This window comes from Ammodytes marinus (genome assembly GCF_949987685.1).
Source record: "Ammodytes marinus genome assembly, chromosome: 12".
NCBI classification, from domain to species: domain Eukaryota; kingdom Metazoa; phylum Chordata; class Actinopteri; order Uranoscopiformes; family Ammodytidae; genus Ammodytes; species Ammodytes marinus.
Genome location: NC_137216.1, coordinates 21,113,353 through 21,137,425, shown reverse-complemented (window position 1 = coordinate 21,137,425; position 24,073 = coordinate 21,113,353). Strand labels below are relative to the sequence as shown.

At 40.3% G+C, this 24,073-nt stretch overlaps 2 protein-coding genes across 3 annotated transcripts; both read left to right on the top strand.

Moving 5' to 3' along the window:
• Positions 1 to 3,235: 3,235 nt before the first annotated feature.
• Positions 3,236 to 7,771, top strand: LOC307258822 (V-set and immunoglobulin domain-containing protein 2-like; the record flags this gene model as incomplete). The annotated part of the gene is made up of 7 exons (XM_080038489.1): positions 3,236 to 3,251; positions 3,839 to 4,005; positions 5,386 to 5,599; positions 5,758 to 5,922; positions 6,063 to 6,179; positions 6,843 to 6,966; positions 7,099 to 7,771. 7 exons carry the CDS (start codon positions 3,236 to 3,238, stop codon positions 7,769 to 7,771), a joined length of 1,476 nt encoding a protein of 491 aa, XP_079894615.1.
• A 1,178-nt stretch (positions 7,772 to 8,949) lies between these two features.
• Positions 8,950 to 23,796, top strand: LOC307259029 (immunoglobulin-like domain-containing receptor 2; the record flags this gene model as incomplete). 2 transcript variants are annotated; one of them, XM_080038747.1, is made up of 10 exons in its annotated part: positions 8,950 to 8,992; positions 12,379 to 12,708; positions 13,827 to 13,946; positions 17,005 to 17,061; positions 18,380 to 18,526; positions 18,621 to 18,782; positions 19,340 to 19,453; positions 21,026 to 21,227; positions 21,615 to 22,284; positions 23,337 to 23,796. In XM_080038747.1, 10 exons carry the CDS (start codon positions 8,950 to 8,952, stop codon positions 23,370 to 23,372), a joined length of 1,881 nt encoding a protein of 626 aa, XP_079894873.1. In that variant the 3' UTR covers positions 23,373 to 23,796. The 2 variants fall into 2 exon arrangements, with proteins under 2 accessions (XP_079894873.1, XP_079894874.1); XM_080038748.1 differs by lacking the exons at positions 8,950 to 8,992; positions 19,340 to 19,453 and having other exon boundaries at positions 12,417 to 12,708.
• Between the last annotated feature and the right edge of the window lie 277 nt (positions 23,797 to 24,073).

Genomic DNA, 24,073 nt, shown 5'->3' with positions numbered 1-24,073 from the left:
TGCACACGGACAAGTGCACGGGCACGGACACGCGCTTTTACATCAGGGCAAAAAAGTAAAGGTGAGTGTGTGAAGGGTGTTGTTAGTTTTTTCTTCTTTATACTGAGGCTACTTAAATAATTATCTAGACTTTTCTTACACACCTTTGGGCCGAAAAAGGCAAGGGCAGATCTGAAATACCTTGTTTTTTTGTAGACCAATTGGCCTATAATGAGAAAGAGGCATAGGCCTAGCCCTACTTTAGTAATCCCCTAGGAGAAATTCAATGTATAGCCTATACTTTGTTGATATTATTTTGACAGAGATAGGCATATAGGACAGCATTAAAGGTGCAGTCAGCGATTCTGGAGATTGGTCGTAGGTTTCCCTTCAACATTTGGGGGGGCGGGGGGGTACATTATAAGTGGGGGTCTGGGGGTACTCCACCAGAAGGAAAAAAATGTTTCAAACATTCCATTTTGTGGATTCTGGTGAATTTTTATGAACTAATTTATGCCTTCTGTATTTATTTATGGTGGACATGTCTTAATTTCTGTAAAGGAAAAGACAGGCTCCCAGTGACGTAAATATAATGGAATATAAAGCAGTAAAGCTCTCAGGCATTCTGTATTGCTTTCAAATATTTACTCTACTGTATTGTTCATTCATCATTTTCTAACCCTAACCCTACAGGAAATGAATGGAATTCAATGCAATGTTTTATTTTTGGCTATAGATAAACATAGCTGCAGCAAAATCTTTGCTAAAGAAACAAATTGTCAGATGTGTTTCATGACCTCTGCTTGACCAGAAAAAAATAAAATGTAACTTCTCTAAAATGCAGGGTTTTGAAGTGGGGACACATTTCTTTGTTATCCCAGCCATTTCCTGATTGTTTGCACATTGATCTGATCTCAATATAAAGAGATAACCTGCTAGATTACATCACTTTGCCCGATTAATTCACAGAGTGAACAGATTAATCGATCACAAATACTTCAGCAGGTAATTTCATAAACACACAATAAAGTAAGTCAGTATCTTGCGTTGAAGGTAACAATGGACCCAAAAGCTCAACAGGCCCCCTAATGAAACCTTAAATGTGCCTTTGAATCATCTATACTGACTGTACATGTGTATCATCTATACATGTTTATAATACATGTTATGAGTAATGATGCACTGTGTTATAAATCATTTGTTAACTTCTCAACAGCTTTTGTGGAAGCTCCATATGCTGCTTACAACATTGTAGTGTTGAAGAGTTTATCAAGTGTTTATATAGTGTTTATAACTACAAAAAGTGTTGATAAGTTGTGTACACATCACAGTGAGTGAGCAAATCTGCATTCTTTTTTTCTCAAAGTTAAAGTTTTGTTGCAAGTCAATGAGAGACAGTATTTGGAAATCAAGCTGTACTTCCATGCAACGACAGCTTAACACGGACACAAATTAATGCAGACGGGATCTTTATGGCTGATTACACAACTGCATAAGGCTTGATTAACAACCAGTTAATGGGGCAGCCCCATGTTCACTGCATGCCACTTTCATAATTGAATTAATTGTACATTTTCAACCATACATAAGATATCAACTAGGGGACCTGCATCATAACCTCATGATACAGCCTGGTCTTGGTGGGGAATTCTGCCAACATTTTGTTTTAATACCCCCTTATTATTTTAGCCTAAATTGCCCTCACCTGGTACATATTCATAAAATACACATCATAAAATGGTCAAAAACCAGGAAACAGAACACCTCTTGCCAGTTTGTAGGCAATTTTCCCAGTGTAGCGCTCAAATCTTCACTAGTAAACAAGGCAGTCAAACACAGAAAGTAAGTCAAATTACGGCAAACAAAACCAGAAAGGCAAAAATCATATATGGTATTGGTATCAATCTATAGTGACTAAGAAAACCATAAAGACACAGGGCCATTTCTCTATGTTGACCAAAGACAATCTGGCAGTGAACACAGGAAGTTAACTCATATATGGACACACTGAGAAGGGGTGAGGTGCAGGTGTGCAATCGGTACTAACAGTTGTGGATAATAAATGGAGTGGAAGACACCAGAGCAGGCACTGAAATGACAAGATATGCTATAGGTGGTCTTATAAGGTTGCCATGTGGAGTCCGGTGTGGGCACTGTAAAGCGTACATATGCAAAGAAGGCAGAGGCAGATGGGTTAATATGTTTCAAAAGCTAATGTTTTCCCTGTGGCACCTCAACAGGCTAATGTGGACAGCTTGAGAAAAGACTAATAATTAATTTTCAGACTGTAGGGAATTGACTGGAAAGCAAGAAGCACCTGGCTGGAGCAGTAGATAAGATACATTTAAAAAAGAGGAACTCAAGCATTGTAAAGGATCTCAAATTCTCTGGTCCTTTAACTGAACATAACATTTGCTTACGTATAAAATCACAAGCCCATGTATGAAGTAACAAGGTGCACAGCCAGACCAAACTACAGAGTAGTATTGATGTACAGGGTGGATGCAATTTTTGGCAGAGGTGGACTAAGGATTAATGCTGGTTTAGCTTTTCAGGTCATTAAGTGGGTGGTATGTTCCTCCCCTCCTCCCCCCCATGTAGAGACGAACAATGTTGGTTCTCTCTTGCACAACAAATGGTTAAACTGAAGTATTCAGACTGTCATAGGCTTAACATAAAGCCTTTGACAAAATGAATACTCTACCACAGCTGACATGTTGAATATACATCATGTTTTAAAATCAAACCATCAGTCAGAGGTTTCAGTTCACCATAAAAACTTAAAACAGGAACACAAGGTCATCATCTGATCAATTACTGGTCAACGATCAATTACTTATCAATTACATTCATGATCTTTTATTTTGTTTATGCTTAAGCAATTAGTGATCATTTTCATGTGTCAAACACATGCAGTGTGATAGTCAGTGTAATACTGCCACCTGAAGGTCAAACTGAGTATAAAAGCCCTGAATCAAACATCACGATTCAAAGATTCAAAATACTTTATTTGTAACATGCTTATACAGTATGTACAGTGAACTGTTGGTGTAGCAGACTCCGTCTTATTGCGCTCAAAATAGAAGATATAGAATATGATCAAATAAAGTAAAACACAATAGTAATATTATAAATAGATAAAAGTCATTTGTCTCTGTCTTTTAATGTTATATTTTATCATTTAGGCCCAGGCTGTGGTTTAGCCCCTTCCCTATCATATTCATTTCTAATGGGCAGGTTTAAATAAAACAGAACAATGATTGGCCCCTTAGGTGACATGTGACCTGCGACCTGCAGCAGTTGACTAATTACCTGGAAGAGTCAACTTCTCCATACCAAGGCTTTCATGGTGAAGGGTTAGGCGGGCTCTCGCTCTTGGATTGTGAGCAATAATTTCACATTTTTAACATTTCATGGCTGGATTTTTGTATCATCTTTTGCCGATGGCGACAAAGATGCAACTTGGATGGCGAAAGCTATTTTTGATGCTCACAGGTAGGCTTTATGCGTTTATTCTTTCTCTTTCCTATAAACCACCACCACACCTTTATGGTATTGTCACCTGTGTTAATCATTAATCCAACTTCTTGCTACTAAACCGGAAGCAGGATAGTATTTCACTAAGAGACCTTTAGGTGAAACCATTTATTTAGTTTGCCCTTGAAAGAAACATACAGTACTGTATATCAGCATATTTTAGACTATTATTTACTTATATTACAATGATTTAATCGTATAAATGTGTCCCCTATATCACATAACTCAAATAGTTGTCAATAATTTAGCAAACACACAAATAAATAACTATGACTGTGAAAGAGGTTTGCTATGTATTATTATGTAATTCTTTTTATTTCAGTGCTTCCCTGCGTCAGTAGTTTGCAGGTTTCTATTCCAGAGCCAGAGTATAAAATTGCAAAAGGAGGTGATACAACCCTGACCTGCAACTTCATCCCAGCCAGACCAGTCACCAACGCTATGGTCCTCACATGGGAGGCTTTCCCCGACAATAATGCCGATCCAATGGTGAGAGGTTAAACTAGCAGCGTGTGGTATAAAATCTTAAAGCAGCAAATTGTTGTCAGCAGCGTATAAAGGACCTCTTACCAGATGGATATACTGTAATAATGTTCGGTGCTGAGTCTTTGAACTCAGTTTTCTGATATCTCGGCTTAGGCTTGGAGACTAAAATTATAAAAGAAAATAAACCTGGGGATGTAGAGCCTGTTTACCAGACAGGGAAGGTCTATCAAAGATTTGCATTAAAGCTGCATTATGGGAAGCATCCAATCAGTGATATACATATTTTATAATCATATTATTGGTTACTTCCCAATCTTTTATCATTTCCATCACATCCTTATATTGTTAAACTCATTATTGTGTCTGTGCTATATTGACCCAGATTAAGTCAATATTTAAACCAGTGATTTGAGTGTGCAAAGTATGGACTATATTCATCATAACAAGCTGGCAGCAAATGGAAAATGATTCACTGTAGTGAAATAAGAGTTTCTATAAGGTGGTGTCCTGTGCTTTGACTGAATGTGATACTACAGATGTTGAGCATTTAAGTTTTTCCTTCTGTATGGCTGTATATACTGCAACCTTTGTCCTGCAGAATGAATAAGTAAATACACCAAGATTGCCTCCAGCAAATAATCTACTGCTGCAAATAACAGAAGAAAATCAAACTAAAGAATGCATGTCGTTATCAAGACCTAGCCTACTTTGTACGCTTATTCGGCAGATAAATTCTGTACAGTCTATAATGATTATTTTCATTATTGATTAATCTTTCAATTATTTTCTTGATTTATAGCTTAGTCCATAAATAGCTTTGAAAACAACAGGGCAACATCTAAATATTTAATTTACTAACACATAGCAGGACAAATAAAAGCAGCATTTCACTCCTGCTTGAAAAGTGACTTTGAACCTTATAAAAATAGTTGATGGTTATTCCTCTATCAATCGACTAGTCTCAGAGACACACAACTTTGTGGATACCAAAAAGATAGATGCAGATAAACCTGTTGTGGTTGCTCAGGGTAAGCTACAAAGCTGACCATGACTCTACACTTTGGCCGAGCAAGGTAGCATGAGTAGCTTTGTTAGGCTAAGGAGTTCAGTTACTATAGAAGTTCAGTTAGTGTGTCACTTTTTGTTCACGGGAGCAGCCTTTAGTTTGGTTGAAATACCTTTAGCATTGTTGATGGTCTGGCTAACGGGCACAAATTTGCTGCTGCAGCTGTTGAGTTTGCTGGCCTAAAATTCCGTTATTATGCAAATTAATGTTAAAAAAAAGTCCCTAACATTTAGCTGGGTTGTAATATTTGTAATCTATTATGTCACAAATGGATATTTTCTGAACACTATAGGCTATGTTTGTGTTTATCTGTTTAGAAATCCGTGGCCACCTTCTTTCTTAACACTCCAGTTGACATTGCACCTGCTTATGAAGGCAGAGCACTTATGGAGGTTGATGTTGACAATCAAGTGAGCCGACTCCACCTAAAAAAGGTGACCATGCAGGACAGCCGCCGTTACCAGTGCAGTGTCCTTATCCCCAACGATGATGAGGGAACACCAGCTGCCACCACTTCCCTTTTGGTCCTGGGTGAGAAACAGCCCCTGGCATGTTTTTAGTCCATGTAACTTTTGTGAATAACTGTAGGCTATTTATGTTGTCTCCATAAAGATGTAAAACAGTTCTACATTTTATAGTTATCTTGTAATGAATACAAATTTCATGTTTAATTATTTGCTTTCTTCCAGAGCCTCCCTCTCCACCAATCTGCGGGATTCAGGGTAAGGCGGAGTACTGGCAAGACATCAGCCTCACCTGCAAGTCTGAGGAGGGATCCCCGAAACCCGTCTATGAATGGAGGACCTATAGTGTTCAAAACATCCCCAGACAATTTCCACCAAAGACAAACGAAAGTATGCATTTCAACCATGTTATTTGTGTTATTTGAAGCACACATCATTTGCAGGCTGCTGGAGAGTTTGTTCCCATCATTAGTGTTAATGTGAAGAATGTCATGTCCACGTTCAGACTCATTTTTGTCATTGTTTTGCAGAGGAAGGAGTTCTATCTCTCTTCAATATTTCAAGAGAAATGTCTGGGTTCTACATTTGTACATCAACAAATCCAATTGCTTCAGCCAGCTGCAACCTTACCTTAGCTGTGGTGCCTGGTGAGTATTTTTGAAATGATTTTCCTGCTCATCTGTTCTTCATGAACCCACAGATAACGGCCACTCAGTTCCGCAATTATCCTCAGATCATCTGAGCTTTTTAGCCCCATGTAGGCAGGAGCAACAGCAGACAGCCTATTTCAATGAAAAGGCTCATCTAAACTCAGGCTCTCACCACATGGTCAAAAAGTTAGCCACTAGCTGAGGACATAGTAACCTTAGGCATTAAAAAGACAGATATTTTTCTCAGGAGTTTGAAGAAGGGAATTTTGGACTTACCTCCATCAGGTGGCCAGGAATATAATGCTAATTTTGCTACTTTGTTGGGTTGATCAATGATGTAAATGGAGAATAAACCTCTTCTCTGAACTTGTACAAGCTAAGTGATTATAACGAGGTACATCAGGTCTGTCAAGATACTGTTTTTTTTTTAGTTTGAAGCTGACTGCAAGTGATAGCATGTCCAGCTTATTAGCTTACTACCTCCAGTAGTCTTTTCAAAGATATGTCATGAAAAATATGGACAAGGCTCAAATATTTCAGATACAAATGTGTGAGTTCAAATGGCTTATGGAGCTGTGAAGGCTGGCTAAATGGCTACTTGGACCTGGTATAAGTATAGTGTGAGGTCAGTACAGCTTGTCTTTGCTTCTTTCTCCCCAGCTAGCATGAATGTTGGGTCCACGGCAGCTATAATCGGAGGAGTCCTCGCAGGTGTTGTGTGTCTGGGGATTGTCGCCTATTGTTGCTACCGGAAAAAGGGCAAAAATGAAGACAATGCTGAAGGGTATGTACAGTATGCTTTTTCACTGTAAACCAACACCAACAATTATTTTAATGTAACCTATTGATTGCAATTATTGATATGTAAGTGGTGTTCAAGAGTGCAGTAATTCATTCACTTTTTTTCATCTGTTAGTTCCCCCAGAGAAATGGCATTTTATGACAAAGATGGTCCAGAAGCTGAGCCGTACTGGGATGAGTCAAAGTCATCGAGCAAGACAAAAGAGGTTGAGCATTATGAGGACAAAGATGTTGTTCCTCAAAGCGATTACAGCGTAGGAACGTCTGTGCAGAGGTTTGAGGACGACCAACACAGTTCTAATAGTGGTAAAGAAAGGCTAGGTGGCAAGGGCAGTGATATTGACTCTCAACGTTACCAGGACGACGCCCATGATCACTATCGTGGTAGTCAAGATCGCCTTGATGATAGACCAAACCAATACAGTGGAAGTCGGGATCGCCTTGACGATAGAAGAGGCAGTCGAGATCGCCTTGACGATCGACAAGATCGTTATGGTGGGAGTTGTGATCGCCTTGACGATAGAAGAGGCAGTCATGATCGCCTTGACGATAGGAGAGGCAGTCGAGATCGCCTTGACGATAGAAGAGATCATTACAGTGGTAATCGTGATCGCCTTGACGATCAAAGAGATCATTACAGTGGTAGTCGAGATCGCCTTGATGATCAACGAGATCGTTATGGAGGCAGTCGAGATCGCCTTGACGATCAACGAGATCGTAACCGTGGAAGTCGTGATCGCCTTGACGATCATGTTGGTCGTTACGGAAGCCGTGATCGCCTCGATTAAATGAATTGATTTTGTCCAAAATGTTGCGGTAATTAATACTGGTTTCTCTGACCCGTTAAAAGGAGTTGATACAGCAGACAACTTTAACTGTAACTTAAAATATGCTTAATCCAAACCTAATCAACTTGGATACTGATCCTGCTAACATTTAATTAGTTTAGCCTAAAATGACTGAAATTACTGAATGTATTCTGTAAAAAGCAACAAAAAAACACACACCTCAGAGTGCTTTATTGCTCAATAGGCAGACCTGAAAAGCCTGTGTTTCCTGAATGGTACTTAATCCAAGTTTACTTTGCCTCATAATCGTCATATTACCATTATTAATTGTAGTCTACACACTGTAGTCACATATAACATTAGGCTACCAAACAATGCTAGAAAAGATCTTTACAACAGCAGGCGCTGGGGTCTTAAAAACACTACTGCGTTTGTCCAAAGAGGCCGCTAAAATCATATAAAATTCCTCATAGTCAATTTAACATCTATTTTTAAGCCTGTTTTTTAACATGTGTGTGGAGAAAACTCTTGTTTAATGTTATTGCAATTTTGGTTTTGTAAGTGCCAGTTTAAATACTGAAAATAAATTGATTAAAAGTGATGACTTGTATCTAGCATCTGTGTTAGCTACCCGCTTTTGTAGGCCTGCTTGCTTTTGATTGATAAAGTTGATAAGATACCCCTTGAATGTACTTTTTTTTCATTTGAAGCAAAATCAAATCGAGTCTAATAAAGAAAATTGGTCAAAATTTGAGGTTTGTGTGCAGTTAAATTCCTTAATAATCTCACAGCAAAGTCTGACCTGATTTCATCATGTGGCTGCCCCCCAAACCACCCCCCCCCCCCCCCCTCCTCCACCCTCTCACCGTGCAGACCTCTCTAATCTGACACTTTTGATACACCCGCTGCAGAAAAAATAAAAATAGATTCGAGAAGACAAACGCACACGAGGGGAAAAAAGCAACACCACTTACCTTGTGTTTTAACGAGAGAGCAGCTGAAGAGTTGTAAGAGTTTCAGAGCGCGGGACTCACCTCTCTGTGAAGTGGTACAGTCCCGTTAGTCGCAGTCTGGACGTCCTTTCAGCAGCAGCAGTTGGAGAACAACCCTATGGAGCAACCCCAAGAATGATCAACATGCGGATAAACTACACTTTACTATAAAACGGACTGTAGGCTATGATGAACGTTTACCTGCTGGCTATTTTACTGGGAGCATCAGGTAAATCTCTTTCTTTTTTAACTGAAACGCGTCTAATTTCCTTACACAATGATTCATATTTACGAACTCAGCGCAACAGGTTGCATGATCAACTGACTGCTTATCCCAGGCACAGGCACAGCATATCTGGTTGTTATACTTAGTAAATAGTAAGAGTCTCTTTTTTGTTGCATAGGTCTGTTTCATTGGGTGAAGATGGTCTGCACCGTTTTAACGAATTAATAACTAAATAAGCATTTAGGGATGTATTGTCTGGTCATCATGTAGGCCTACTTCATAGTAGCTTAAACCTTATCTGAATAAATGTGACAATAATATTCCCAGGTGGGCTTATTGCTAGCTTTGCCTATATCTGTATTGGATGCCACTATAGTTTAAAGCCAATGTAAAAGCATTACATTTTTTTATTTTAAAGAACAGCTTTTAATTGTAGGTCTGAAATAATTATTCGATTGCTCTATTCATTTTTGATAATCAATTCATTATTTGTGTAATTTTTCAAGCTAAATTGTACAACATCCCGGGCCTTAGGTTCTGAAATGCAGGAATTTAGAGCTTTTCTTTGATATCATAATTATGAACAGAAAATTTAAAAGTTTTAGACTGTTGATCAAACCAAACAAGTTATTTAACTTCACCTCCTTTAGCTGTGGCAAATCACAACCGTAATTTTTCCATATTTTCAGACATTTTATAGACAAAAAACAATCAATTTATCAAGAATATACTGAGCAGAATTAATGTAAACATTAGTTACAGAACTATACCTCATTCATGTATATCATATAGCAACAATTATTGACAAATTGCACATCAGGGATCACACATCAGGTCTCAAGAGATTTGTAAATATGGCTTACATGTGATAAACATCTGTGAACAAGGCACTCCTAACAAAAATTCTCACTTCATCTCAAACTTTCCTTTCTGTGTGCTGCTGTAAAACTGCATTGAAATCCTTAATCAAACATGGAGGCTATATTCAGTCTTATCAGTGTTTGTCTTCTTGTTGCTTCTACTGAGTCAATGTGAAGGAATGTGCGACACAGTAAAAGCAGGAAATGTGACAGCTTTGGAGAGGAAAACAGTGAGCGTGTTCAGGAAACACGCCGCGTCCTGCAGCAGAACTTTGACCTGGAACACGTTTGTGGGCCGCTGGCTGTTTAAAAAAGGTATTACCCTCTGAATGAGGCATTCAGTCTGTATGCAGGTGTAGGAAGAGGCTGTCTGCTGTCTCTGTAACCTGCTCATTAACTTACAGTGAGTCACACCTGATGTAAACTCAACACAACAGTTAACTTAACAGACACTTTGAGACTGGCATATGAACCTCCTCTCACCTCAGCCTGGTGGCAATTGGTGAAGTAACGGTTTGGTTTAAATCTCTAGTAGTTAATTGGTCTGCTCGCACCCAGCTGGACAAGGCCGGATTCTCTCATTGGTTGGGAGCGTGTGTGACCTCCTCCCCCTCTCATCCCCTCTCAGTGGGACAGAGATGGTGAAGGAGGGGGGGATTTTTTAGCACTGCCCTTACAATGGACTGGTCCATGAAAAAAAGTAACAAAGGGAAGACCAGAGTTTCTTCATGGGAGGAATTTAGGAGCTCAGCGGCCCCTCCTCATTTTCTCTTATCCTGTCAAAATCCTTTGTGGACATCACTGTTGGCCTAATTGGAAAGCTTCAGATAAAGTGTAGGTTGCGTTCCGAATCGCATACGTTCTACTATATAGTATGTAGAAAAAAGATTTAGGATGTCCCGATTCTTGTGGCCAGATTTAGGATGGTTAGAATACCCGGATGGTCTACTTCATGCGGCCAAGATTGTTAGTGTTGAAAAGTGCATCCTATTTGGGCGATTCTGACCCACAATCCAGTGCGCACGTGAAGTGACGTAACATCGACGAAGCCTATTAGGTCCATGTTATGAAAACAAACGGGGATGCGACGGATATAAAAGCAAGAGGCAAGATCGAGACGCAATGTTATGATGAAATAAGAGAGAAAAGTATGTCCCAATAGTATGTCTACTGCATCCTAACTAGATTCTTTTTATCGTCGGATGTAGTATGTAGAATAGAAAAAAGAAAGAGTATGCGATTCGGAACGCAACCGTAGTTTCTTATCAGGGGAAGTAAGATCCTGATGATGCTCATATGTCCGAGCTCAATATGTCAGACTCAAATTAGATTTATTTAGGTTTTGGTTTGGTCGACAGATGGAAAAAGAATTGGCAACAACTATGATTATCCACTGTTAGTTTCAGTCAAAGTTAGTTTCAATCAAATACATTATATGGTTCCTGTTTCTCAATTTTGAGGATTTGTTGGTTTTGTACAATTCATTGTAAACTGAAAATCGTTATGGCTTTGACTGGATGTCGGACAAAACTCGACATCTAAAGACGTCACTTTGGACTCTGAGAAACAGTGATGGGCATTTTTTTCCCACTGTTATCCAAAGCTCATCAATAATTGATTGAAATTGAGTTAGTATTGAACATAACTCTTAGTTATCCTAATGAGGAATGAGCAGACCTAGAAGGAAACTAGAGAAACAGCAACGTCCATTTTAGATAAACTCTATAAACGGTCCTAAGGAGAGGAGGGCTGTTGGCTTTTGTGTTGATTTCCTGTCTTCTGGGAAATGTTTAGAGCGAGTTCCTGCCCCACCTAGACCTAATAGGACCAGCAGCAGTAAAGCTCCTGACGAGCGTCTGACCCTCTCCATCCCCTCCCTCTGTGATGATAACCCCCCCTGCCTCTCCGCAGGCCTCCCCAGCCCCCCACGCACACTGGAATTTAACCTCTCTGACCCTGGTGCCGAGCAACCAAGGGAGCCCCCTCCACACACACCTCGTCTGTCTTTCCTGTCTTTTAATATGATGCAGAATATCTCCCAGGTGAACAGTGTACAGTCCTCCGCACAGATGAAGGAGAGGCACAGCTGGTTCTTTCTGTGATCAAGATGTCATCTGCATCCTTTTTCCTGTTGTTAGGAGGTCTGCAAACGTTTGTCACCCCCATTTATAACAATGGTTAAACTGGACCTCAAACAATCAAATATGACTACATTTAAGTAAGGATTATTAATCCTCAACTTTTAAAATTTTCAAGCAAATAAGGGTGGCCCATACATTCTTAATCCCATCTCTTAAATTGTGCAGATTTGTATTATTTAAACTGAATAGCTAGATATTTTGTTTGACAAAACCAGACATTTGAAGGCATCATATTGGGCTAGAAGTTATTTTAATATATATTTTCTTTTTGGGTGTGTATTCTATTAAGTGAAAAAACTCTTGCTGATTCAATGCTTTAAAACAAGAGTGAAACTTAATTACTTATTCCCCATTTTATTTCTCTATTTGTGTTTTTCCTATGTGTCAGCGTTCGTGTGTGATGGCGTGCATGTCTCAGTGCGGGAGAAGCAGCGGTTTGCGATGCTCTTCCAGTCGGTGGTCCTCCCGTGCCAGTACCAAACGGCCTCCACCCAGACTCCGGTGGTGCAGTGGTGGTACAAGTCCTACTGCCGAGACCGCACGCGAGACTCCTTCACCCTGCCAGAGAAGCTGGGCGTCCAGGCCTCCGAGCTGGGTGCCTCGTCCCACCTGGAGTGCTCCGACAGCAGCCGCACGGTTCGGGTCGTGGCCTCGGCGCAGGGAGCCTCCATGACGCTGGCTGAGCACTACAAAGGCAGAGACATCGCCATCGTAAACAGTAATGTCAACTTTTTAAAAAATCTAATAATCGGTGGAGACAGCGATTCTAGAGAATGCTCATTGTGTCAAAGTCACTCTCTGTCCATAATGTGTGTGCTCTGAAAAGAAATCTGGTTTGAGTACACAACATAGGCTCTGTAAACTGGTATGTAAACAAAGGAGGCCAACAGCTAGCAACATGCCCGTTTACAGAGCCTGGGCTGTGTATCAACACTGGTTTCTTTTTTTAAGCGCACACAACACAGTACGTAGAGGCAGCGGATAGTGAGGAGATGGTCACTGATTTTGACAAAAAGGGATTTTGACACAACAAGCATTCTCCAGAATCGCTGGCTCCACCTTTGAGGAGAAACCGTTGCTGCATCTGCTTGACCAGTACACTCAGGGACCAGAGCTGACTGTGCTTTGTGTTTCCTGTTCTCTAAATAAACCTCTTTTGTCTTTGAGTCACAATAGAGCAGAGCACTACACTCCAACACAAACACACACACACACACACACACACTATCAAACCCCCTGCTCTCACTCCCATTCATGTACGACTAACTGTAAAACCTCAACCCTTATCAAGACCAAACACCCGTCTTCTATCCAAATGTGTCAGTTGAACGTACCAGGTCAACAATGTCCTCCTGACGTCATTTAATGCAGCAGAAGAATAAAGGTTCACTGACATGATGAAAGAATCTATCCTTGTTGATTCATGGTAATCACGTAAATAAAGCAAACACTAATGTGTGAATGTACACATATTCATTAGGAGCTTGTTTTCCAACCTGAAAGCCTCTGGTCAAAACATGTCAGCAGCACAAAGTATTGATTTTTGTCAAGCAGGGAAACCTACCACCAAATATCTGGTCAGGTTACTTTCTTAGTCTTGTTAACTTGTCCTTTGATCATTCCTTTCTTATTTAAATTCAAATTCAGCACTAGTATTCACACATAAGTACACAGAAGTCAACATGGACCGATAAATGTGTTCAATTTGTGAATTTGGTAAGAATTTTAATTGAAATTAACAATAAACATTGTACTGCTTTGTGAATGTGCACATCTGCCATCTGACCTCTCACGACTTACTGCACATGCATAACCTTGTTTCCTGTGTCTGTGCAGGAGCAGACCTGCGTATTGGGGAGCTGCAGTGGGGCGACAGTGGAGTTTACTTCTGTAAAGTTGTCATCGCTGATGATTTGGAGGGCAAGAACGAGGCCGAGCTGGAGTTACTGGTGCTCGGTATGCATACACTTTTTTTTTTCAACAGTTATGATTGAAACCAACTTTGAGCCTGATCATGCACGTGGTTGCTTGTTTGTATGTTTTTTTTTATTTTAAACTCGGTGGTGCCTCTTTCTATATGTTCGTAAAGGTTTTAGGTTTCTTTGTTGATTGAGTTTTTACGAGCGCTTCCATAGGGACCGTAGCAAAATGGTGTTGGCCTTTTTACATGTTTTAGCAAACAGCTCACTTTAAGGGGTTGACTTGGACTTGGCTGCTAAAGAGTTCTTTACGTCTTCAGTCCGTTAGACAGTATGTCAGGGTTTGCACGGCTTCAAAACATGTCTGGGTTCACATGTTCAGCTGTAAAACAGTTTGTGTGTGATCTTGTTTTATTTTGTTTCCAATTCATGATTCACAATCATACTGCGGCTCCTCAAACCTGAACTGCTAATATTTTATGTGCTGAAGGTCAATGAAACTTCCAAGTAACATGGCCATTCACTGAAATAAATTGTGGAGACTATTGTTGCCAAAGCCACTCCTTAAGCCGTTACCATGACAACATGCTTTTTTCAGAGAGGGCTGGAGCCCGTTAAGGGTGGCTGCTGGTGTCGACATGGAGGGAGAGGGAGAGGGAGAGAGAGAGAGAGAGAGAGAGAGAGAGAGAGAGAGAGAGAGAGAGAGAGAGGGAGGGACGTAGAAATGAGACTAGAACCAGGCTAAAATCTCACCACAATGTGAACTGAACTTTACAGTTTTCTGCCTTTAGAGAGTTTGACTGACGTTGTGTTTGCTTGTAGTATTTAATTCTTCTCATTCATACAGGTGACATACTCCACCGAGCGCTAATCTGATTATGATCAGCACACAGGAGAGAAGAGGGGGAGGCTTAAACGTGTGGGAATAACAAGACTACACTAGGTTTTAGGATCGCATATATGCTCCCAGTTTTATACACTAATACTTAAAGTAATAGTTCAACATTTTGGGAATATATTTTTGGGAGATATAGGCCTACTATATAATTGGGAAATGTGCTTTTTTAACTTTTTTGCTATAAATTAAATTACAAAAATGAAACTATAATTTCTGTTGGTTTCATATCAAGCTACTGACAGTAGCCTGTCAGCTTAGCGTAGCAATAAAGGCTTGAACGCAGCTAGCCGGGCTCGGTCGAACGCTAGAAAAATACGCCCAACAGCATTTCTATAGCTCACTATTGTCAGTGATGATATATGTTATATCTTGTTTGTTTGAAACATACAAGTCTGAACATAACCGGCTTACTTCTGATTTTGTAAGGTTTTAACAAAAAAGTTTTTGATAGCTGTCTCCCCGCTTCCATTATGTATGCTAAGCATAGACCCTACAGTGAATTAGCAAATTGACAAAATAGAGGTAAAGTTAATAAACGCAACACGTTGAGACGTTTCTTCTCCCACCCACCCTCCCTCTATCTTATCTTTTACTTCATTTTTCTTTTGGAGTCATATTTAATTTGGAGTTCACTCCCTTCGCTCTCTAATTTGTCTTGCAAAATCTCCAAATCTACTCCTCTATCACTCATTCCTGCCTCCCTCCCTCCCTCCCTCCCTCCCTCTCTCTCTCTCTCTCTCTCTCTCTCTATCTCTCTCTTGAGGCTGCATAGCTCCTCAGCTCTCTCAGGTTACTCAGCGTTACTGAGCTTCATGGTATGTAGGCCGAGTGTGCCAGGCCAGGGAAACAGGATTACTCTTTTTTTATTTTTTTTTATCAGGTGGGAAGGGTGTGCAATGTTTTTCTCCTGCCCCCTCCACAGTAACAGTCCACTCAGCACAATCTGCAGACTACCATGTGTTTAGTCTATCCCTGCAGTCAGACTGAAGTGAATGTAGTCCTTCCAAACCTCAAGATAAACTTAAAAACATGAACACCTGCAAGCACACCAGTCACCTTTCCTTTCATGTTCTGAATTTTACAGGTTTTCTTTAACGGCTGTGAATTTCAGTTTTTTTCTCTTTATGACTTGTCTGTTTCGTATATGAAGCACAAAAGAGCCACTGTTTCACAACCATACTGCTTGTGTGACCTTTTTCTGATTAGTTCCCATGGTAAATAGTTGTCCTAGAAATAGTTATGTGCCCCAGTTTCCAAAAAAGCCCCCTCTTTGTCCTCACACGCTGCCTCTCTTGGCACCTCTCCATGAGTGCGTTTGTGTTTCTCTGTATGCACATAGCATGTATATAAGTGGCTTGTGCGCTCATTAATTTATTTGCAGTCTTAACGTTATGGAGGGGCACGTGTGTGGCGTTCATCTCAGTACAGAAACACTATAGGCCTACAGCTTGCCCCCTGCTAGAATTAGATATGAAGTAAAGTTTGTTCGAACTCTAACCCCTGACTGATTTATGTGCATGTTCAAGGGTTAGTGTTTTGGAAAGCACTTCCAAGAAACTCTATTACAGCCACGGTAGCAGCTCTGGGAGGCTTAACATACAGGCACAGCAGCATTTTCAGCTAATGCCAGCAGTCTAATGTTAACAATGTTCACCTTTTTACTTGTGTGTATTAGCATGCTAATATTGCTAGCACACATGTCTGTACAAAATTTGTAATATTTGTATGTCAAGTGCATTGTGGCACTAGAGGCAAAGTTAAGTTAAGTTATTTGAACCTCTGGGAACCATGCACAAACTTTCAACTTAATTATTTAATAGATATTGAGATCTTGCCACTCTCAAATAAATTGGCAGACCGACCAACATTGGCATTCAGCCACACTTGTAGTGTCCAGGTTCAGATGTCCTCAATCATCTTCATGATAGCATATGGTGAAGAATTCTCTATGTGTATGCAGATTGGCACATTTATTGGTTTACATGAATTGAAGCATTAACACAGTGTTACTGTAAGTTTGCTGATTTTTGGTGATAGTGTAAAAAGTTTTTCCCTCCGGTTCCTTTAATTAGTGCTGGTGCATGACCATTAATCATCCACTCTGCTACCAGATTTTTCTCATTTGCCTGAACTTTTTGGCTCTTGCTTCCCTGCTTCCTCTGCCGGCTCTTCACCTGTGCTCTCCCTCTCTCTGCAGGCCGGACAGGTCAGCCAGACGATCTCCTACCTGAGTTTGATGTGGAGGTTATGCCAGGTACTGCGCCGCGCCTGCACTTAAGTCTCACTGCCTGGCATCTTCTGGCTTCCCTTACGCCGCCTAATGTTTAATTCTCAAACCAATCAAAACTCTCTTTGACTAACAAACAATACTTATTCATGAGCCTGTGTTGACGCTGAACTTTCAATATGAGGAAAATGTACCAAAAAGCAGCTGACCGCCCTGCTCATACAGCATCTAACCATTGAATTAATTACATTTTTATTTCGAACGATTAAAAAAGTTTATCTTATTATTTAGTTATGCGCATCATTTAAATCCCACAGGGATTTGTCGACTTGCTTGTGAGATGCTTTGAGTGGATTTTGCTTTTGGGCACACCCTGAGGAAGTGTGTTGTTAGGGTCTGGATGCTTTGGAGATGTCATGCTGGATAAGAGTCCCTCGAAGTTTCCTTTTTTTCATACTCTGTGGTCTCTTGAGACATCATTGCAGGAACATGCATGGTTTATCAAGGACGATGCTGCGTTGTCAGGTCACAGCAATCCATGTTTTATCACAAGGAATAACGGCAAAACACTGAATATACAACCCCATTTGTGAAATGACCCTTTAAGTAAAGTGTAAAAAGTGTGTCCCTCCGATTCTTTCAATTAGTGCACGACCAGTAATCATCCGCCTCGTGTCGTGTCATTTCATGACTTTGCAGAACATGTCTAACCTGTAACTTGTAATTTTCTTGTAATCTTTTAAGGGGTTTCTGGAAAAGAGCACTTTAAAGATTTCTGTATATCTCAAGTTTTTAGTCACACTTTTACAGTATACTATAGGTAATTCTGCAATATAATACATGCAGATGTACGTATGTGCTTATACCTATAGGTGGGCATAATATGATATACACCTCATAGTATCTTAAGAGTGTCACTTGTATATCTGTTAATGCATGTGCACTTATTCATACACATATCCAAAATAAAAACTAGGGGCAACTGCTGTCAGTAATCAAAGAGCAAGTCATTTTGCAGTCTGTCAGTTTACATATGCAACACATTATGTCAGTGTCCTTGCAATTTTAATCAAACATTTACGAGTTGTACTATCATGTATTCACAAAATAAAGGAAAGGGGTTTTGTATGAAAAGTGTGTTACATAAAACAGAATGAATCATGATTTAAGGACTAAAACAAACGACCAAGAAAAATGTAATTGTTGTTTATAAAAGGAATCACAGTTGGATACATTTAAGCTGTGTTGCATTTGACAAATATATAGAATTATACCATTCTATAGTATACCCTCATTCCTTACATAAAGGAAGAAGGAATCATTTGTGTTTGTGTCTGTATTCCAGAGTGGGCGTTTGTGGGCTCTGTAGTCCTGGGCAGTGTCTTATTTGTGTTGTTGATGGGGATCTGCTGGTGCCAGTGTTGTCCTCACTCCTGCTGCTGCTACGTCAGCTGCTGCTGCTGTCCCGACACCTGCTGCTGTCCACGACACTGTGAGTCACTCAAACAACTAAAGAGCTTCAATCTGCATTTATTAAACGTTCAGTGGGAAAGGTTTTATGCTTTGTTGTACTTCTCTTTGCAAAGTATATGAGGCAGGGAAGATGGCAAAGAGTCGACCTCCTGCTCCGGTTCCTGTTTACCCTTACTACATCCCTGGTGTGCCTACTATGGTTCCTCTCGCCCCATCAACCCTAACGGAGCCAAAGATTGCCTCGATACCCTCAGTGGAGAATAACCTAGTCGGGGGTGAGTGTCAATACAACAGTTGCCTGTTTTATTTCCTTTCAGTAACACTGACTTCACTAACCCTCATTTCATCCGTTGAGTCCGTCTGTCTGCATGCATGTCTGTTATTTAATTCTAGTCTTAAAGCTATAGTGTGTAATTTCTGTCGCCCCCATGAGGAATTCTGAGTAGTTACAACAACACTGTCAGCACATCTGCATTAGGTAAGCCTTCGGTGATTGTGCATGGACTTGATTCCTTCTGCTGTATGTCCAGAACTCCTGCGCCCGTGTTGGGGGGGCGACACTAGTTTGTTAATTTTGCCAGACTAAGAAATACAGAGAGATTCTTGTGGAGCTGATAGGCTTAATCAACACATTTGTGTCACCTCATTTGGCAATGGCTTGAATGTAACTGACATTCGATTTTATGAAAAAAGTTACGCAGTATAGCTTTAAAAATATTGGAATCTAGTTGATAGTGTTTGCTCTGAATCAATCTGCATTGTACAGTTCCGTTTATAAATGTGTGTCCATGCATGGTTATCATTGTACGTGTGTGTGTGTCCACATCCATAGCGCACAGTGGTTATTGGCTGAAAGCCAGTCCAGACCAGGACTCAATGAAAGTTGTGTACGTCATAGAGAAGGAGCAGGGTCATTTTCCCTCTGCCAAGACGGCTTCTCTCAAACGTAAGCCTGCACAGACTAGGGCCCATTAATGTTATATCTCTGTGGCTGTGTGACTGTATTTGTGTCGTAGTGTTGTCACTTTAATGTGCATGGTTTGTGTAAATTAACAAGTGCTAGATTCCATCTAATCCTTACATTCATTTCTTAACATCAAACTGTCTATACACAAAAACACAGGCAAGTCAGCTGAGTCCATAATAGGGGTGAGTAAAATTAGGGCCCGACCGATTATATCGGCCGATTTTCGCATATTTCGGAATTATCGGCATATTTTTTTTTTTTTTATTATTTTTTTTTATTATTATTATTATTATTATTATTATTATTATTTTTTTTTTTTTTATTTTTTTTTTTTTTTTTATTATTACTTTTTTTAAGCAATCATGTGTGAAATGTATTGCTGCCCTGGAGGTAGCCTAATTGAATAGCATTAATGCTATATCCTATTAACAGCAGCAGCAGGTGTGTTGTAATACATTGGATTAATTTACACTTGCACTGTTCCCCCTGCAAACAATAGCAGAGGCATTGGTCATCGCTTGACAGTTAATAATAATAATAATAATTGATAGAATTTATATGGTGCTTTTTTGGAGGTCATTCAAAGACACTTTACATCATAGAGAATCATACATGTAGAAAAAGAAAACAAAATACAGAAAAAATTTAAATAAGGTTTGATGTAGAGTCAGGTGTCATTATGCTTCCTTAAAGAGGTGAGTTTTGAGTTGACTTTTGAATACTTTTTTTTTTCAATATATATTTTGGGGATTTTTATTTTTTTCGTAATCGTCCGATTTAATCGTAATCGTAATTTTTCTCTGAAAATAATCGGCATCGGCACTCCAAAATCAATATCGGTCGGGCCCTAAAAAATACATATAATCCACAGTATATGCAAATAATTCATCCACAGTATATGTATGAAACATACTGTAATACTTGACAGATCAGAGAATGCATTTCTGCTCATTGATTTGCATTAGCTGGTTCCTAATGAATATAGGATAGATCTTTAAAAAAAACAGGTCATGAAGTAAAACAATTTTAGTGATTCCTTAGTTTTTAAAACTTCTGGGTACTGTAGTTTTTAGTAAATGTGACTCAAAAAAGGAGTAAATATGAAAACAAATTGGGGTTTCTGGTATGGATTTATACACTTGATGCTGAACATGTTTTTTTATAATAGTGTTGTTAGTAGGATCAATTCATTGTTGTTTAATGTTGTCCTTTAATAAAATGTGTTGACAACAATAGGAAAAAGTCCCCCCCCCCAGCTTTAACTGGTTTGAGATGGCACATGAGATATTTCTGTCTATAGTTATTTGCAGTCTGCTATAATCAGCACTCATGATTATATAGACATCATCACCTCCAACCAGAAAGTAGGTGATGTAAAGTATCTACCAAGCCCTTAAACCCAAACACATAAGCACTTAGTACTTATAGTATAAGTAGTTCCAGCACATAACCACATCTTGATTCATACTTGTGTACAGTGGGTGGCTAGATAAATACATTTTCAATATGTAAGTAGCAATTGTGGGTCTAGTGATGTGTCTGTCCCCACAGCTAGTAGCATGTCGGAGCTGAGCTCTCTGCATGATGGAGGAAACGCAGACTTCAGACACACGTATCAGACAGTCCAGATGAAGGCACTCCCGCCCATTGCAGACCTGGATGAGCAGTCCATGTTGAGGGCAGCGCCACCGCGACAGAGTCGGAGGCCCGGAAGGGACAGGGGCAACCACTCAGACGATGAGCTGGACAGAAGGTATAATTATGGTGTCATGTAGGACACATGTGTTTATGTTTCAAGAGGACAATGGTACTGTTGATTCTGTTGAAACAGGTCTGGGAGGAGAGGATTGTTCTTAATGATTTCATTGATTGAACTTTTTTAATAAAACCACTCTTGTGTCGTGAAAAAACACCAAGGATGCACAGATTAATTAACTTCAAACTCCTTCTCTTCACTCATAAAGCCCTCCATTAACAGCCCCCCTCCCATCACCAACCTCCTCTTCTCACCATCCAGGACCAGGCACCAGACATGTGTGGACCTATGACCGCTCCTAATTGAAGAAGTTACTCGAAAACCATTTTTTAGTAGCCGCTTCTAATGTTTGGTTTGTCACTGTGTGCTCTCCCTTTGCTATAGGTGGAACCCCCGCTCAGAGCACCTGCAGAGAAAGACACTGAGCAGAAGAGGGCGCACCGGTTCCCTGGACGAGCTGGAGGAATTCGCCCAGTCTTACGGCCCCCGTGGGCGTCGGGGTGAGCCTCCTAGTCGGGCCTATGAGCGGGACTACAGCCCTCCACGCCGTTTCTACAGAGAAGAAGATGATGACAGATGGGGCCGCCGCAGCCCCTCGCCGTTACCACAGAAGAGAAGGGACACGTGGGACAGCGACCGCCCGTCTCGACCGCCCCAAAGCAAAGGATACGACAACACCCTCCTCAACAACGCGCTAGAGAGCAAGGCCAGGGGCCGGGGAGGGGACAGGGGCACTGCCAGGCCCGACGAGGACAGTGACACTCCCTCTAAAGGCAGCTCCAGAGGAAAGGGCAGCGATAGTTACTACAGCCGCTCGCCAAGCAACCGTCCAGAAGAGGAGGACCCTCTGCCGCCCTACTCTGAGTGGGAGGCTGAGCGATACCGCAGGGCCGACGCCACCGCAGAGCGGTACCGCACCGCAGAGCCTCCTAGATCAGAACGATACAGGACAACTGAACCTCCCATGAAGCCTTTCTCCTACACACGCCCCAACCAGGGACCGTCCCACACACTGCAAGGGGGCAGAGAGGAGAGGGAGCGTAGCCGAAACATGGTGAGTTACTTGTAGCAGGAACAAGGACCTCCTTCCTCTTCAGCTCTTCCGGAAAGAGCCTCTAGGTCCTGTAAATAGTGACAGGAAAAGTCTGGCTTTATTCAATATTTTCTTAATGTCAATAAATCCCATGAAAAGTCCAAAACCAGTCATTTGTGATCCTACTAACAAGTGTTGTCTATGTAGGCAAAGCCTGCTGTAGCTTATTCCTCAGAACCATAGAGCTCTATTCTTGTTCATAAACTACTAAACATATGTTCCACAAACTGCCCCAAGTTTAAGGTAATTGCACATAATAACCTGTAAAGTTATATATATATTTTTTTGTTGCTGAATCATATTGTTTTATTGCAGACTCATAGCAAACACTGTGAGGCCTGGTGCTATTTTTGGAGTGTAATAAGCCTTTTTTTCTGACTTAAGACTTCAAGTCCAGGTGGAACTCTTATTGCATGTCATTCCATCTTCGTGTTCTGCTCTTATCTGTATCTATCAAATCAAGGCAAATACTGCAAATAACTTATTAAAATATTTTTTGAAAACATTTGGAATTAATGGATCATTACAAAGTCAGAAAGTACTGAGATCCTTTATTGATCTCAGTCTTTTCATGGGATTTGTTGTCAATAGGATTAATACTACATACCAGCTGTGTGCTTGGACATTTACTTTTTTTTTTTACAGTATTATGTACATAATCTGATCGTCTCTTGTGCAATGTACAGTATATACACGATTTATCGTCTTAACACTGAAACACTATAATTTAGTTCTTCTGATATCATTTTTATCTAGGTCGCACTAACACGTTTTGCATACATTTAAATGACGTAAAGTAAAATACATTTTGGATTTAACTCAGACATGCACTGTATATTCTGACCTGCAACCATCACAGTGTAACAAACTTAATGTGATTGCACTCACTGGAATTCCTATCACAATCATTAATACTAACACGGCTTGAGCTGCATGATTCCTGTGAATTGGCTGGACTAACCAAGCATGTGCATGAATGCAAAGTCTCTAACATTGGTGTATTTCTTTAACAGAGCACTGCACTGAGCAGGGACTCACTCATAGTGTGACAAGGTTTCCCAGCCTCGACCCGCACAGCACTGCCAGTCCGCTCATTTAAACCCGTCCTGTCGCTACGCAGGAGAGTCTTACTGTTCTGCCGTCAGCCACACCAAGTCTGGCTCATCTCATGAAATAACCGCACTGAAAAATAACAGAAGTAGCAGAAGGAAAATGCTAAGAAGTGAACAAAGCAGCGTGTGCATGTCTGTTAGTACTGGACTTTTTAACTCCTGTGCATGCCTTATACCTGGGTATTTATGCATGTGTAGTCTATACATATGTTATGTAGGACATGTGGTGTTTACAACAGCTTTACATGTTGTTAAGTTAAGTAACATTTTACTGAAACCAGTGCCAAGATGTTTTTCATTATTATCTGCCAGTTTCATAATGGTGTTTTGTAAAACAGGACACTTGACGTATACTCCTGTATTTCACTTCATCTCACAGTTCACTGCAACTCAGGTTCCCTTTGCATTTGTGTTTGTCTGTTGTTGTTGTTGTGGTTGTTATCATTCTGTATCTCAGTACTGTACCTTGAATTTGTTTCGATTGCACTGCTTAAATACTTTTTTAATAAAGGAAACTCTAAGAAATCTTTGCTCCATTAGATTAATCTATTTTTTAAATTATCCTGGTCAAGGGGGAAAATAGAAAACATTTCTTCACACACAGAATAGATGCCCCCCAAAAATATTTAATAAGTGAA